This window comes from Schistocerca serialis, chromosome 1 (assembly GCF_023864345.2).
Source record: "Schistocerca serialis cubense isolate TAMUIC-IGC-003099 chromosome 1, iqSchSeri2.2, whole genome shotgun sequence".
Taxonomy (NCBI): Eukaryota; Metazoa; Arthropoda; class Insecta; order Orthoptera; family Acrididae; genus Schistocerca; species Schistocerca serialis.
The window spans coordinates 712,437,041-712,451,077 of NC_064638.1; the positions used below are offsets into that span (position 1 = coordinate 712,437,041).

The 14,037-nt window shown below is 36.3% G+C and overlaps 1 protein-coding gene across 1 annotated transcript in view; it reads right to left on the reverse strand.

Annotated features, from left to right (window-relative positions):
- LOC126481134 (uncharacterized) overlaps positions 1-14,037 on the reverse strand; it is a 177,319-nt gene that overhangs the window by 32,003 nt on the left and 131,279 nt on the right. Inside the window, exons 6-7 of the mRNA XM_050104688.1 lie at positions 13,122-13,217; positions 909-2,770 (exon numbers count right to left, since the gene is read on the reverse strand). Coding sequence (XP_049960645.1) covers positions 909-2,770; positions 13,122-13,217 — 1,958 coding nt within the window. The remainder of the gene's footprint in view (positions 1-908; positions 2,771-13,121; positions 13,218-14,037) is intronic.

Here is a 14,037-nt window from a genome sequence, read left to right on the forward strand (position 1 = left end):
TTACTCCCACATACTGGTTTCATTCAAAAGAATGAATGAATAATTCAACTGATACAAGTAACTACAACTGAATCAGTTTGACAACTGAATGAATCCAAAGTTTTCATTCTGTTATTCCCATCACTAGTTAACTCTGAACAACTAAATATAAATTTAATTGTTAGGAAGTCTTCTGTGAAGGTGTATCAAGTGTAACATTGTTGAGAAGTGAAATGTGGACGATAAGCAGTTGAGACAAAAAGAGAATAAAGTTTTGAAATGCGGTGCTACAGAAGAATGTCCAGATTAGGTGAGTTGTTGACTAACTAATGAAGATGTAATGAATTGAATTTGGGGGGAAAAAATTATGGCACAACTTGTCTAAAAGAAGGGATCGGTCGAAAGGAGACATACCGAGGCATCAAGGAATTGTCAATTTGGTACGTGAAGGAAATGTGCAGGACAAAAATTGTAGAGAGAGACCATAGTTTGAATACAGTAGGCAAGTTCAAATCAGTGTAGGCTGCAGGAGTGCGGAGGTGAAGAGGCTTACAAAGGATAAATTAATGTTGAGAGGTGCATCAAGGCAGTCTTTGGGCAGACGACCACCACAGAAACAACAGGTCAACTGTGCAATATGTCTTTTATGTGAAGTCAGTTTCCTGACATTGAAATACTCCATAGTGAAGCTACTTCATAAAAAGGGGGAAATATATAATACAGACAATTACATGCATTATTTTTGTTATTTGTATTTTCAAAAATTAAATAAACAACCCTCAAACATTTGTCCAGCACTATGTAATGACATTTAGTATACATAGCCTGTCCAATTAATAAGTGAATTAATACCAGTATAAGAACTGTTATTAAGCATAATGTGGCAGAAATGTACAAGATGACACTAGAAATAGAAAACTAATACTTACTGGAGTTTCTGTTATATTCGGCACTAAAACTGTCATTTTCCTCGAGTCCTCAACTGAGCTGCTGTGAGACAGTTCCCCAAAATCCACTCTCTCTGAAGCACCTATTACACAGACTAATTTATCTTTTAACACATCACTTTTATTAGAATTTGAAGAAATAAATTCACTGTTTGCAACACTGTTAGACTCTTTTGCTCCACAACGAGATTCAGTAATTACTTGTTCATCTATTTTGGAAATTTCTTTTTGTACACAAAAACTTTTATTTATATATGTTGCAGCACAAGAATTCTCTCCATTTAAATTATTGCAACTGTTATTTTTACAGTAATGATTATCTCTTTCACTTGAAGTTGTTATTTCTTTTAGTTTCTCACTGAATGATGGCAATTTGCTGATGTTACCATTTTCATAGTAGTGTAAAACAGAATTAAGCCACTGTTTCACATAAAAATCTTTGTAATTTGACACATGCTGGCAATGTTTGTCTCTATCCAGTAGAGAATGTCGTTTGCTGTTTGAATACTTCTGATGGTATGCTGGTGAAGAAGATTTATCTTTTTCTGGCACTGGTCTTACATCTTGCACTGTAGAATGTTGTGTAGCAGGAGACTCTTCATCCTGGTGTCTATTTGAATACAGTATATTAGTAATTTCAAACTGTGATTTGCATTGCACTTCGTTGCTGTCACTGGTTTGCAATTTACGATATTCAGATGACATCTGGTTATTAATGCAGTCATTTACATGATTTGTAGACTTTTCCTCATTCCTTTGCAAACTAAGTCCAGAGCTTGTGCTACTTGTACTGAAAGAGGGTGAAACAATACCTTCCTCTATTTCCATCCTGTTTTGCATTGATTTTGCCTTGCTGCGCTCTGAAATACACACACTGTTGTTGACAAACCTAGATTCTGTTTTGTTAAATACCTGGAATGCCTTTTTGGGTGTGCTATGGCTTCTCACATTAAGTGGCTTCTGACCTTTATCTGGAAGTGTTTCCTTAGTTTTGCTTGAATGGTGTGTATGCTTAACAATTCTTAAATAATCAACTGCAGCTGCAGATTTGGTTCCTTCTCCAAGCATGCCCTTGCTGGAATAAGCTGCAGAGACATTTTCGTTTCCATATGAATGACAGCTTCCATAGACAGTGCTACCATTGTCATCAGGACAACTATTCTGATTCCGTGCTTTGTTATGCAATGTTTCTGGGGCTACAGTGTCACTCTCAGTCACTTGTTTATCAAATCCTGCTGAATTAACAGGGGTAAATATCTGAGGCCACCTCAGAGGAATGCTGAATTTTTTATGGACACTGTTTTTTTTTATGAGACTGATATCCCCAGATCTTACACTGACATTAATATCAGATGATGGTAAAATATACAATTTGCGCCTATGATTGGGTTGTGCCCCATCTTTTACTGTAAACCGACTTTTTGTTTTATGAAATGGTGAACTTGTCTCTCTAAAGCAACGTTTTGGTTCAGTTTCCATCTCAATCTCATCATCACTGTGTCTACTGCTTGCACACGAAAATGATTCTACACTATTTGTATGACACTGTTTCACATCCAGTGGCTTCCCATTTCTCACATAACTTTCTTGGTTTTGCTTTGCTTGAGACTGGACACTACAAGAAAATTTTCTACCAATGCTCTCAACTTGCACCAGTGCTTCACTTCCAACGGCAGTTCCTGCTTGTATCTTCATACGCTGGCTGCAGTGACAAGAGCATCTTACGTTTTCACTTTCATTTGCAACCTCACAGCCATTTAAAGCCATTTTAGGACAACAAAAGCAACATTTGCCTTTAGAAACTGAGACGGTCAGTGAATTACTATCCTCAGTTGTTGTTTCACCTGAAAAATAAGTCAGAGATTTTCATTTAGAAACAAATTCTTGTTCTTCTAAAACATAAAAATAATCGATAACTGAATTTGTTAATCAAATATAGCATATACAAACAGCTGGAGTAAGGAATCTGAGGTTGATGAGGCAGACATGGTTTTCGCTAAATTTATTAACACTATATTTATGCAAAATTACATCTGATAACATCTTTATACACGGGGAAACAAACTCCACTGACGCATGTTCAAATGTCACTTGTTGTTCAAGGAGGGTTGACACTGCATTTACCGGACTATAAGATGTCCCCCCCCCCCCCCCCCCCTCCCTTTTTTTATGAGGCTCCTTAAGAAAAATTTATTTTTAACATATTCTGGCTAATCAAAATTACAAACCATTTTACTGACATAAAGTTTTTGCCAAAAAGTTAACATTATGCCTATCTTTCACTGTAAACCGACTTTTTGTTTTATGAAATGGTGAACATGTCTCTCTAAAGCAACGTTTTCGTTCGCTTTCCATCTCAATCTCATCATCACTGTGTCTACATTTTGACAATACTAGGAGAAATAAAATAAACATAAAGAAATAGGTTACATTAACTTTTGGACCATTTTCTTTTCTACATTTTCTGATTACTGACCATGCAGCCTGTGGTATCACTACTTTTAGTAATAATAATAATAATAATAATAATAACAATAATAGTCCCCATGCTAATAGTACAGCTGTGAAATTTATACCTTTGTTGTCATGAATATTTGGCTGTTTCTTCTGAATATGTTGCTATTTTTGAGGCTGTTATTATGGTGGGACCTCAGAACACAGCTCCTTTTTTTCCATATACATATTGGATTTTGCTTCTATACTGACTTGATGCTATAATGTCGCTCGCTTCCAAACATACTGCCTGACCTCTGCTCTTTCATTGGCTGTGTAGAAATAGCTGACACGCTCATTTCATTATCGTCATAACTCATGGAGAGTGTTGACAACATTGCAGCAAGAAACACGTAAAGTACACCACTGGCTACTGTCTAGGCTTTTAACATTTCTTGCAGAGACAAATACTACTGCTGAGAATTTGTCCAATTTTAAAGTCACTTCAATTCCAACTACAAATGGATTAAGGCAAACTGCAATTCTAACATGGCAGATGCTCTTTTTATCTTCTTTAGGGCCAGCAGCATAATATATATCTTATAACGAGATGATTATTAGAGTAGATGCATCAAATTGCTGCTACAAATAATAATTTTTATTTACGATAGACTGTTTCGGCTTTATCGTCATTTTTAAATACGTCTAGATTGACGTGACGTCCATATTATGTCATTAGTGGGCTGTCTTATAACTGTTACTGTTTAATAAGACGATAAATAATGTCAATATGTTGAAAATAAAATGTTAATTACAATGTGACAGTAGTTTGACAGTTCCACTCTTATGATGCTACATGTTTACAAAGATTGTGCAGAATCTTTGTAAACAAATAGCGTCATAAGAGTGGAACTGTCAAACTACTGTCACATTGTAATTAACATTTTATTTTCAACAACATAACAACATCATTTACCATTTATTAAAACAGTGACAGTTATAAGAGAGTCCACTAACAACGTAAATGGTTGTCACATCAATCTAGATGTACTTGAAAATGGCGACAAAGCTACAACAGTATGTCATAAATAAAGATTACTTATTATAAGCAGCTGTCTGGTGAATCTACTCTAATAATGGTAGACGTTCATAATAAGCCAAAGTACATGGTGTAGATCCCATGGTTGGCAACATGAAGAAATCTGCTGCTCACTCACCGCTCCCCTCCCCGCAATCATCCAATTTCTCAGCCAAACTGGAGTCACTGTTACCCTTCCAATCCTTCTATAATGCTGAGCTTGAGCAAATGAGAAAAACAGACTGTGATATCTTCTAATGTGCTGGTCATATGTAAAAATGCTAATACACATATAAAAGATCGCAATTGTGATTCAGTCCCATTATCAAACTTTAACTTGTTCTGCAGTCTAGTGACATGAGTTGGTATTATCTCCATGACAGATCTTGCCACTGTAATTTATTCTCACAATGACAATTACAGTCAGTTTAATATGATTAATTTATTTAAGGACATTTTTCTCTGAATTAATTTTCCCTCTCTTTCAATTGAATGTCTAAAGCTGATTAAAAGCTGGTAATGTTTTTACCCGGTATTTTTAAACGAGAACAGCAACCAAACTTCTCATTTGCAGTCCACTTAGTAAATCATTACAGTCTCTCATAACCAAATAAAATATCTGTCTGGGTTCTGAATCAACTAATGTTTTTCGAAGGACAACATTTCCATTTTTGAATGTTACCTTTGCTTAAAAAGCGGCATTAATGTCTCCTCCCTGATCTCATCTCCCATCCTGTTTATTTGCAGCCCTCTGCCAATGCATCTATCCATCTTTTCCCACCTCGCTGCCCCACAACCACTTGATGCTGCGCCTGTTGGCAGTCTAGTTCCTGCAAACTCCACCAGATAGCATTCGTCTCTTTCCCCACCCGTACACTACTGTCCCTTCCCCTTCCCTGCCCCACTCCATCCTGCTGTTTGCATCCCATGTTATGTTGCATTCCGGTCTGAGATGCAGAAGTTGGCAGTTGTGTGTGGGTGAGGTGCGGTGTGGTTGTTTGTGTGTGTATGAAAGATGTGTGTTTCTTTCTTTTACTGTCAAAGGCTGTGGCTGAAAGCTTTATGTGAGTGTCTTTTAATTGTGCCTGTTGCAACCTGACATGTCTTCTTTACGGTAAGTACCAATCTGTCTTTTCCTACAATGCTGATATTCCTACCTCGAGTCTTCATTGTTTTCTCTTGGTGTTGTGACCTCAATAGCCAAAGCTTCATTTCTTATGTAAGACGACCCCTATAAATGTAAGACTACCCTTATATACCACAATAAACAATGTAAAAATGTTGACCTCAGCAGCAATAGGTTAATCTGTGAATATAAGACAACCCTGTATTTTTTGAATGATGATTTGGGAAAAAGACTTATCGAAAATCTGGTAAATATGGTTTCCAGTGAATCGTTACTAAGAAATATGTTGGTTTTATCTTTCAAGATTGTGGTTTCATTTATTTTCAATATTTAAATTTACATATCAACTACTCAGAACTTCCTGAAGACTGCATATACAGTAACAGGAATAGATAACATGAAATTACAAAATAAATTGCATGAAAAATACAAAAAACTGTCCAGCAATCCAGCAAAAAGAGACCCCCAACCCCCAATACAAGCTACAAATCTCTTTAATCAGACCACACCATGTCTTTAAAGTAGCTGTTCAGAACGCTATCATGCCCAAAACAGAACATAAGTGAATATATTAAGGAAGTAAAGAAGGAAGGAGGGAGGGAGGAAGGGAGGGATGAATGAAGAGTAAATCCTTATGTCCTGTTAAAGATGAAGTCATAAGAGAGTGTACACAGTTTTAGGTTGGGGAAGCATGTGGAAGGAAATTTTCCTTTTCAAAGTAGCCATTCTATAATTTGAATTTAGGAAAATCAGGGAAAACTTAAATCTGGACGACCATATGGAGATCTAACTGCTGTCGTGAATGCAAGTTCAGAGTCTTGTCACTGTGCTATCTTGCTCAATGAATACATTACAGGTCTCCATACATGTTCTAACTATTCACAAGACTGCTGTACAGCTGCCATAATCCTAGGAACCAGGCGCAATCTAGTGCTGAGATTGTTAACTAAGTTCCTCACACACAACCCTCACCCACCTGAAATCCATTGACATTGCATGATGATCATGTACAAAGCTGTGGAATGGGACTACACCAATAACATCATCACTGCCTAAAGATAAGCAACACTGAAGTTGTTTGTTAAAGAGAGTGTACCATGAGAAACTAGATGCATTTTGTATGCAACTATGACATTTATTATTCCCTCAACAACATATGTATCAGTTTAAGTATGAACTGAACAAAATGAACTTTAGTACCTGACGATTGTCCTTTGGAGAACTGAACCATTCAACAAATATTCCAGAACAACCATCAATAATTTGTTACAACAGCTCATACCAATGGTATATATGTGATTAATTTTCTAAAACAATGCTTCTATGTCTTGCAGTATAAATCTGTTTACATTATTGGCTACATAAAATTTATTAAAACCCAAATCCACCTGGTGAAAGTTAAGAACACATTTTAAAAGTCTCATAAAAGAAAATTTTTCTGTAATTAAATTTCTATCTGTGAACTCTACAGACAAAGTTACTGGGTTCCACGTTCCTTAGAAATGATAATCTGTATTTGACAACCACCAGTCTCATGAGCATGAAGATTTGATGGTTAAGGCCTTTTGAATGCAATGCTGGTTTTAAAATGCAAAGTCTGTTCACAAAGACTGAAGAGGGAACTGTAAACATAACCAGGGTCATTCTATGTCAATTCAACCAATTTGAGAAAATGTTCCAGCTGATAGTCTCAGATTTGGCTGAAATTCAGCACACCAATGGTACCAAGTGTGGAACACTCATGTACAAAATTTTAAGTTCCCCTGCCAATTAGTTCCAGAATTATGGCTTATGAAAGAAGGTGGCGTGATCCGGAAATTGCAACCCACATCTGGCAGTCTATCTTCAGACCCAACTTCAGGTCTTAATTACTTTGGAACTATTCCGCACAGTCCAGTGAAATTTTTACAACCCAGTAACATCCACTTAGAGAACACACTCTATGAATCAAAACACCAACATATATCTGAGGGAAAATAAAAAATTCCAAAATGTGATTAAAACTTGTTTCTTATAAACAATGGACACACATGGATCGCAAAAGTTTTGAAACAAAGCAAAGTACAGTGGAAGATTTTGTTGAAATGTGTTGTCAAAAAACAGACAAACTGACCACTCACACAGCTTCACAGCAACAGCGCAATCGGCTTATCTCCAGTTTTGTAAGGATAATTTGAAACAAGATGAAATTATAGTAATACTAGACTTTTCTGAAAATTATGCATTTATAGTTCAAGATGCTATCCAAGGATATCATTGGGACAACAGTCAAGCAACTCTCCAACCATTTGCGATTTACTATAGAGGTGAATCAGGTGATGTGTCTGTCATGAACCTGTGCATTTTTAGTGACAGTTTAATTCAAGATGCCATTGCAGTTCATGCCCACATTTGCACTGTCATGGCATATGTGAAAAACAAGCTGCCTCACATACATTTTGCGAAATACTTCAGTGATGGGGCAGCTAGTCAGTACAAAAACTGTAAAAATCTCAAAAATTTATGCATGCATTACCATGATTTTCAGATTCACGCAGAATGGAATTTTTTTGCAACAAGTCAGGGTAAAAATGTATGTGATGTTATTGGTGCTACCATTAAGCGCATGGCATCACGAGCTAGTCTGCAGCACCCTACAGAGGGTCACATTCTAATACCTCTTCAATTATTTACCTGGGTACAGAAAAATATTTCTGGCATACAATCATTCTATGTTTCAAAAGATGAGGTGAAATCAGTCAAAGGGTTGCTAAAAAGCAGACTAGAACACGTTAAAACTGTTGCAGGCACAAGGAGCCATCATCACTTCTCTCCAGTGGACTCTGACAATGTGCAGATGAGCAGACTTTGCTGTTATAACTATAGGTTCACGCACATGTGTCTTCACAGTGTGTCTGACTCAGGATTCAGAAGCAAAAGCAGCAAAATACAACCAGGTTGCTATGTTATTGCTGTTTATGATGACAAATGGTACTTAGGATGTGTTGCAGAGTGCTGTGAAGCACAAGGTGATGTATTTGTGAACTTCATGGCACCAGCAGGACCAGCAAGATCATGTCACTGGCCAAGTTTGGCAGACAGGTGTTGGATTCCTTTTGAACATATTCTTATGACAGTTCCAGTTCCTACCACAGTGTCAGGAAGACAGTACAATTTGCCACTCAATGTACAGAGTACAGTAGCTAAAGTGTGGGAGAACTTCTGTTCGAAGCACAATCGATTTGTTTTTAGCAGTTAAGGTGCAGTAAACATTAATGATAGGTTGTGTTAATCTGTCTATATGTTGTTGCTTAGTGATTAAACAGGTGTGGGAGAGGATAAGAAGAGGCAGAACAGTTTACGATATGTTTTTACAAAATTGTGCTGTGGAACAATGGCCACATCACCAAATACATCTGTCAACTTCCATTGTACACAAATGTCTTGCAATAACAGGCTGAAATTTTGACATATATATCATTATGGTCTACTTATGTAGTGTGTGAAATTTGGCTTGGATACCACTGGTTCCGTTTGTGCTACCACACTTCGAAAATCCATGTTTTTCAGGTAATATTTCAAATTTTTGTATTTTTATGTGCATGTAAGTCAGTTTTTGTGACTCATATTGGCATGATGAGTTCTGTGTGTGTTTAGGCCATATTAAGCTAACCACAAAAAAATTTATACCCTTTTTGAGTGAATTATATTTGGCATAGAGGGCACCTACAATATGTACCTTTTAACGTATTACATTTTTTTAATCACATTTTGGAATTCTTTATTTTCCCTCAGAAATATGTTGTTGGTGTTTTGATTCATGGAGAGTGTTCTCTAAATGGATGTTACTGGGTTTTAAAAATAACACTGGACTGTGTGGAATAGTTCCAAAGTTATTAAGACCTGAAGTTGGGTCTGAAGATAGATTGCCAGATGTGGGTTGCAATTTCCGGGTCACGCCACCTTCTTTCACAAGCCATAATTCTGGAACTAATTGGCAGGGGAAACTAATACTTTGTACATAAGTGTTCCACACATGGTAGAATTAGTGTACTGAATTTCAGTCAAATATGAGACTATGAGCTGAAGCCCCTGGTTGAACTGACATGAAATGACCCACCAACACTTTTTTCATCATAACACGTTATTGGACCTGCATTTATTTGAATTATGAATCCATTAATAACTGGGAAATACTGCAATCATACCGTGAATACAGTAGACTGTCGGCAATAACAACAGTTCAACTACACTGACAAAGAGTAGCCAAAGATTACTAATTTCCTGTCACTGAGAAACTATTAGATTTATGCAATAAATAGCTGCTATGTATCAACTTATGTATAACTAATACAACATGGGAGAAGATGCTATTGTTCATGCTACTTGTACTTTCCAGACAATGGTTAGCTTCTGACTAGAGTTAACCACATCTTCCCAATAAAAGTATTACAGAAGGTATTGTGTTTGGTGATAATGTAAAAAGCTATGAAATACAACTAACCCCATCAAGACTTCACTGACTGTATGGACATGTAACACTGAACTTCTCTGTCAACAAAAAGAGATTACCATGAGAAATGAAACTGATGTAATGAGAAAATATGAAAACACAGCAAATGAAGCAGATGAAAGGGGATACAGGCATATATAAAATGAGATTGCAGGAAGTTCAAAATAGCAAAGCAGGAAAGACTAGATGAGAAATGCACCCATAGCTACGGGAAAAACAGATTCTGCCTATATGAAAATCAAAGAAATCTTTGGACAAAAGATAAACAGCTGTTTGAATATCATGAGCACAGATGGTAAGCCAGTACTAAGAAAACCAGAGAAAGCTGAAAGGAATACATAGAATGTCTACACAAGGGAAACTAACTTTAAAGCAATATTATAGAAAGGAAAGAGGAAATAGATGAAGATGAGATGAGGGATATATGGTACAAGAATTCGAAATACTACTGAATGACGTAAGTAAAAAAAAAAAAAAAAAAAAAAAAAGGGCCCCTGGAGTCCATTATATTACCTCAGAATTATTGAGATCCCTGGGAGGGCTAGACATGACACAAGTTATTGACAATATTGAATGAAAAACCCTCTTTAAAATTACAAAGATAGCAGGGATATCTTATTTACAACTCATACAGAAACCAGACTGCAGTTACAGACGAAGCGTTTCAAAAGGGCAGCAGTGGTTGAGAAGGGAGGGAGACAAGTTTTAAGCCTATCCCAATGTTATTTGATCTTTGCACTGAGCTCAGCAAAGGGAACAAAGGAGAAAATTGAAGAAAAGAAGGGAGAAAAAATAGAAACTTCAAGGTTTGCCGGTGGCCCTGTTATTTTGTCAGAGACGACAAAGGACTCAGAAAAGCAGTTTAGTGGAATTAATAGCGTCCTGAAAAGAGACTATAAGATGTATATCAATAAAAGTAAAGCAAGGGTAACTGAATATAGTAAAATGTTGACGGAATTAGATAAGGAAATGAGACATTAAAAGTAGTCAATAAGTTTCATTATTTTGACAGCAAAGTAACTGACAATGGTTGAAGTGAAGATGATACAAAATGCTGACTGGAAATAGTAAGAAAAGCATTTCTGAAACAAAGAAATTTGTTAACACTAATATAAATGTAGGTGTTAGTAAGCCTTTTGTGAAGGCATTTGTATGGAATGTAGCCTTGTACAAAAGTGAAATGTGCACAATAAGCAGTTGAGGCAACAAGGGAATAAAGCTTTTGAAATGTGTTGCAACAGAAGACTGCTGAAGGAAAGGTAGGTTGATCAAGTAACTAATGAGGAAGTACTAAACTGAATTTACAAAAAGAGAAATTTATGGCACAACTTGACTAAAAGAAAATATCTGTTAATAAGGACATAGCCTGAGGCATGATGGAATCGTCAGCTTGGTAATGGAGTGCGGGAAAGAGGGGGTGGGGGTAAAAATGATTGATACAGTAAGCTGGTTTAAATGTTTTTCAATGGTTACTCAGAGATGAAGAGGCTTGCACAGGATAGATTAGCATGGAGAGCTCCACCAAATCACAGTCTTCAGACTGAACAACAACACAAGCTGAAAGGAATATAAAAACATCTTTTGACGAAGACCTTAGTCATAGCTCCAAGCAATGTAATATGATCAAATGAATGTTTCACTAAAATACAGATAATTTTATAATGCAAGGTTCAGTCTTTGGGAGAAACAATACTCATCAATAAAATCGAGCACGACATGAGACTGGCTTCAAAACAGTGTAAATCAATGAATACAAAAATATTTCCTGTATTCTTTTATTCAGACAGGCACTAGTAAGCATATACAGTGCATCTTCCATGATTCTGTATTTTCTTTTCATTCAATGAATGGTCTCACCAATATTATGTGATCAGCTGCATGAAATCAGTGCTTCAAAACATGCAATAAGTAATGGGAAAAAAGAGATATCAATCAAGAAATACTGTAAGATTTACTGACAATGTGTATAAATACTAAAGATAACATACAAATACATTTGAATGATTCTGAATGAAAAAGGTGGGAAAATCCTTCAATAAAAATAAAACACACACACACACACACACACACACACACACACACACACACACACACACACACACATATATATATATATATACATATAATAATAAGCAGTATTGACACTACATAACTTAATGGAACTGCATGCTGATTCTTAGATTACATTCTCCATGGAGAAATTTTGATTACTGCTACCTTTCCAAAGAAATTTGCTACATATTATCACATTGTCTTGTGGGAAATGATACAAGATTGCAATCTTTGGCCATTTAGATTGGGCACAAGCATAATACACATGCCCTGATTTCCCTCACGGAGTAAAGAAAAAACTGAAAATAACAGAATAAAAATCTGAAACACACAGAAATTTGTAGGCTTGACCTGTGAGGCAATAGACTGTTCTGCCGATTCAATTATGGCATCCAGTAAACTAAGTGTAAAAATGTCTAAGGGCACTGTAAAAGTGAGCATGAAACTATGAAGCACTAAACATTAACTTAGTAGATGACTCAAACAGAATCTGTAATAATACTGATAATTTATGTGCTTTCTATACTGTAAATCCAGAACAAAAACAGCAGCTAATTAGTAAAAGTGAGGGAGCAGCAGTTTTTTAAAGAAACAGATTTGTTGTTAACTTTACTATGTCATACGTTGTCTGAACACTTATAAACAGTCTATGGCAAACTAAGGTCCCAGAAAACAGATGTGACACAATGAAGGAATGTGAACTCTCTTAGAGTGGGATGATCTATTGCACCTGCTAATACATAACTAAATACCAGCCTGTTAGATTTATTTCTGTTGGATACTTTTAACACTGACAAACAACAGTTTAAAAAAAATTCAATCATAAGGAAGCTATAAAACTGTGTTCCTAGGATGTGGTAATTCCCAGCTGATTCATAAGAAAGGTATCGTACACTTTATAAGAAACAAACATGGAAAGTAGAAGCAAGATAACATGCAAGTATTTGACAAAGAGTTGTTCAGAAAGAAATAATAAAATAAACCAAAAATGTTTCTCTTTGTGATAAAGCATACCTCCAAGCTTTCTTATATCTTCATCACTTAGGTCATACCTTTCTGGATGGAGACGGATAATACGGAGCCGATTTTTCATTGACTGCCAAGATCTGTCTGAAAATGGAAAACCAAAATGTCAAGCAACTAAGTTTGAAAAGATGGCAATTCAATCTGATCCAAAATATTAAAAGATTTTAATACAAAGGCTTCTGCAAAGGTTGTCAAAGCTGCATCATCTTATAAAATACTGTTAAAAGCAGAGCTGCATAAATTCCATCAGCAGAAACCTATCCATGCCAACAGGTACCTATACACTGAAACCCACCATCATCTGGCTTGTAGGTGTTCTGTCTCATATACGTGTACACTGAACATCCTAGCCTACCACATCAGTGATATTCTATTTTCAGTTGGAGCAGCACAACAGATAGGTGCTAGTGAAGCTCCATCGCAATTGTGGGTAGGCTCTTAAGTTCTGAGAAGCATTAACTGAAATCCTTAAGCAACTTGACAATATTAACAGAGAAGATGGCTACAGGCTTCCAGCATCCTGGCTGTGAGCAATTCCAGTATGATAGGCTGCCTATGGACGCAGGAAAGTAGCCTCAGTGGACACTACTGTGACATGCTGAACAGTCAGTCATTGTTTCTCTGCAACTACCAGCAGGAAAACATGACCTTCAGAAGTTTATCACTGATTTATATAGAGAGCTACCAATTACCAGCATGTCATGTAACCCGCAAATAGTCTGCCACATATCCCCTCCCTCTCTTCTTACATCAACCAGTGGCATTTTAAGGTCTTTTAAATTCTAAGACATGTGACATCACTGGTTATAAATGTTGAAGTGCCCTCCCCCCCAGCTAATCAATTTATTGCCCTGACAAAAGCCACTGCAAAATGTCTTTATTTTAATATTTTAACATTTGTAAG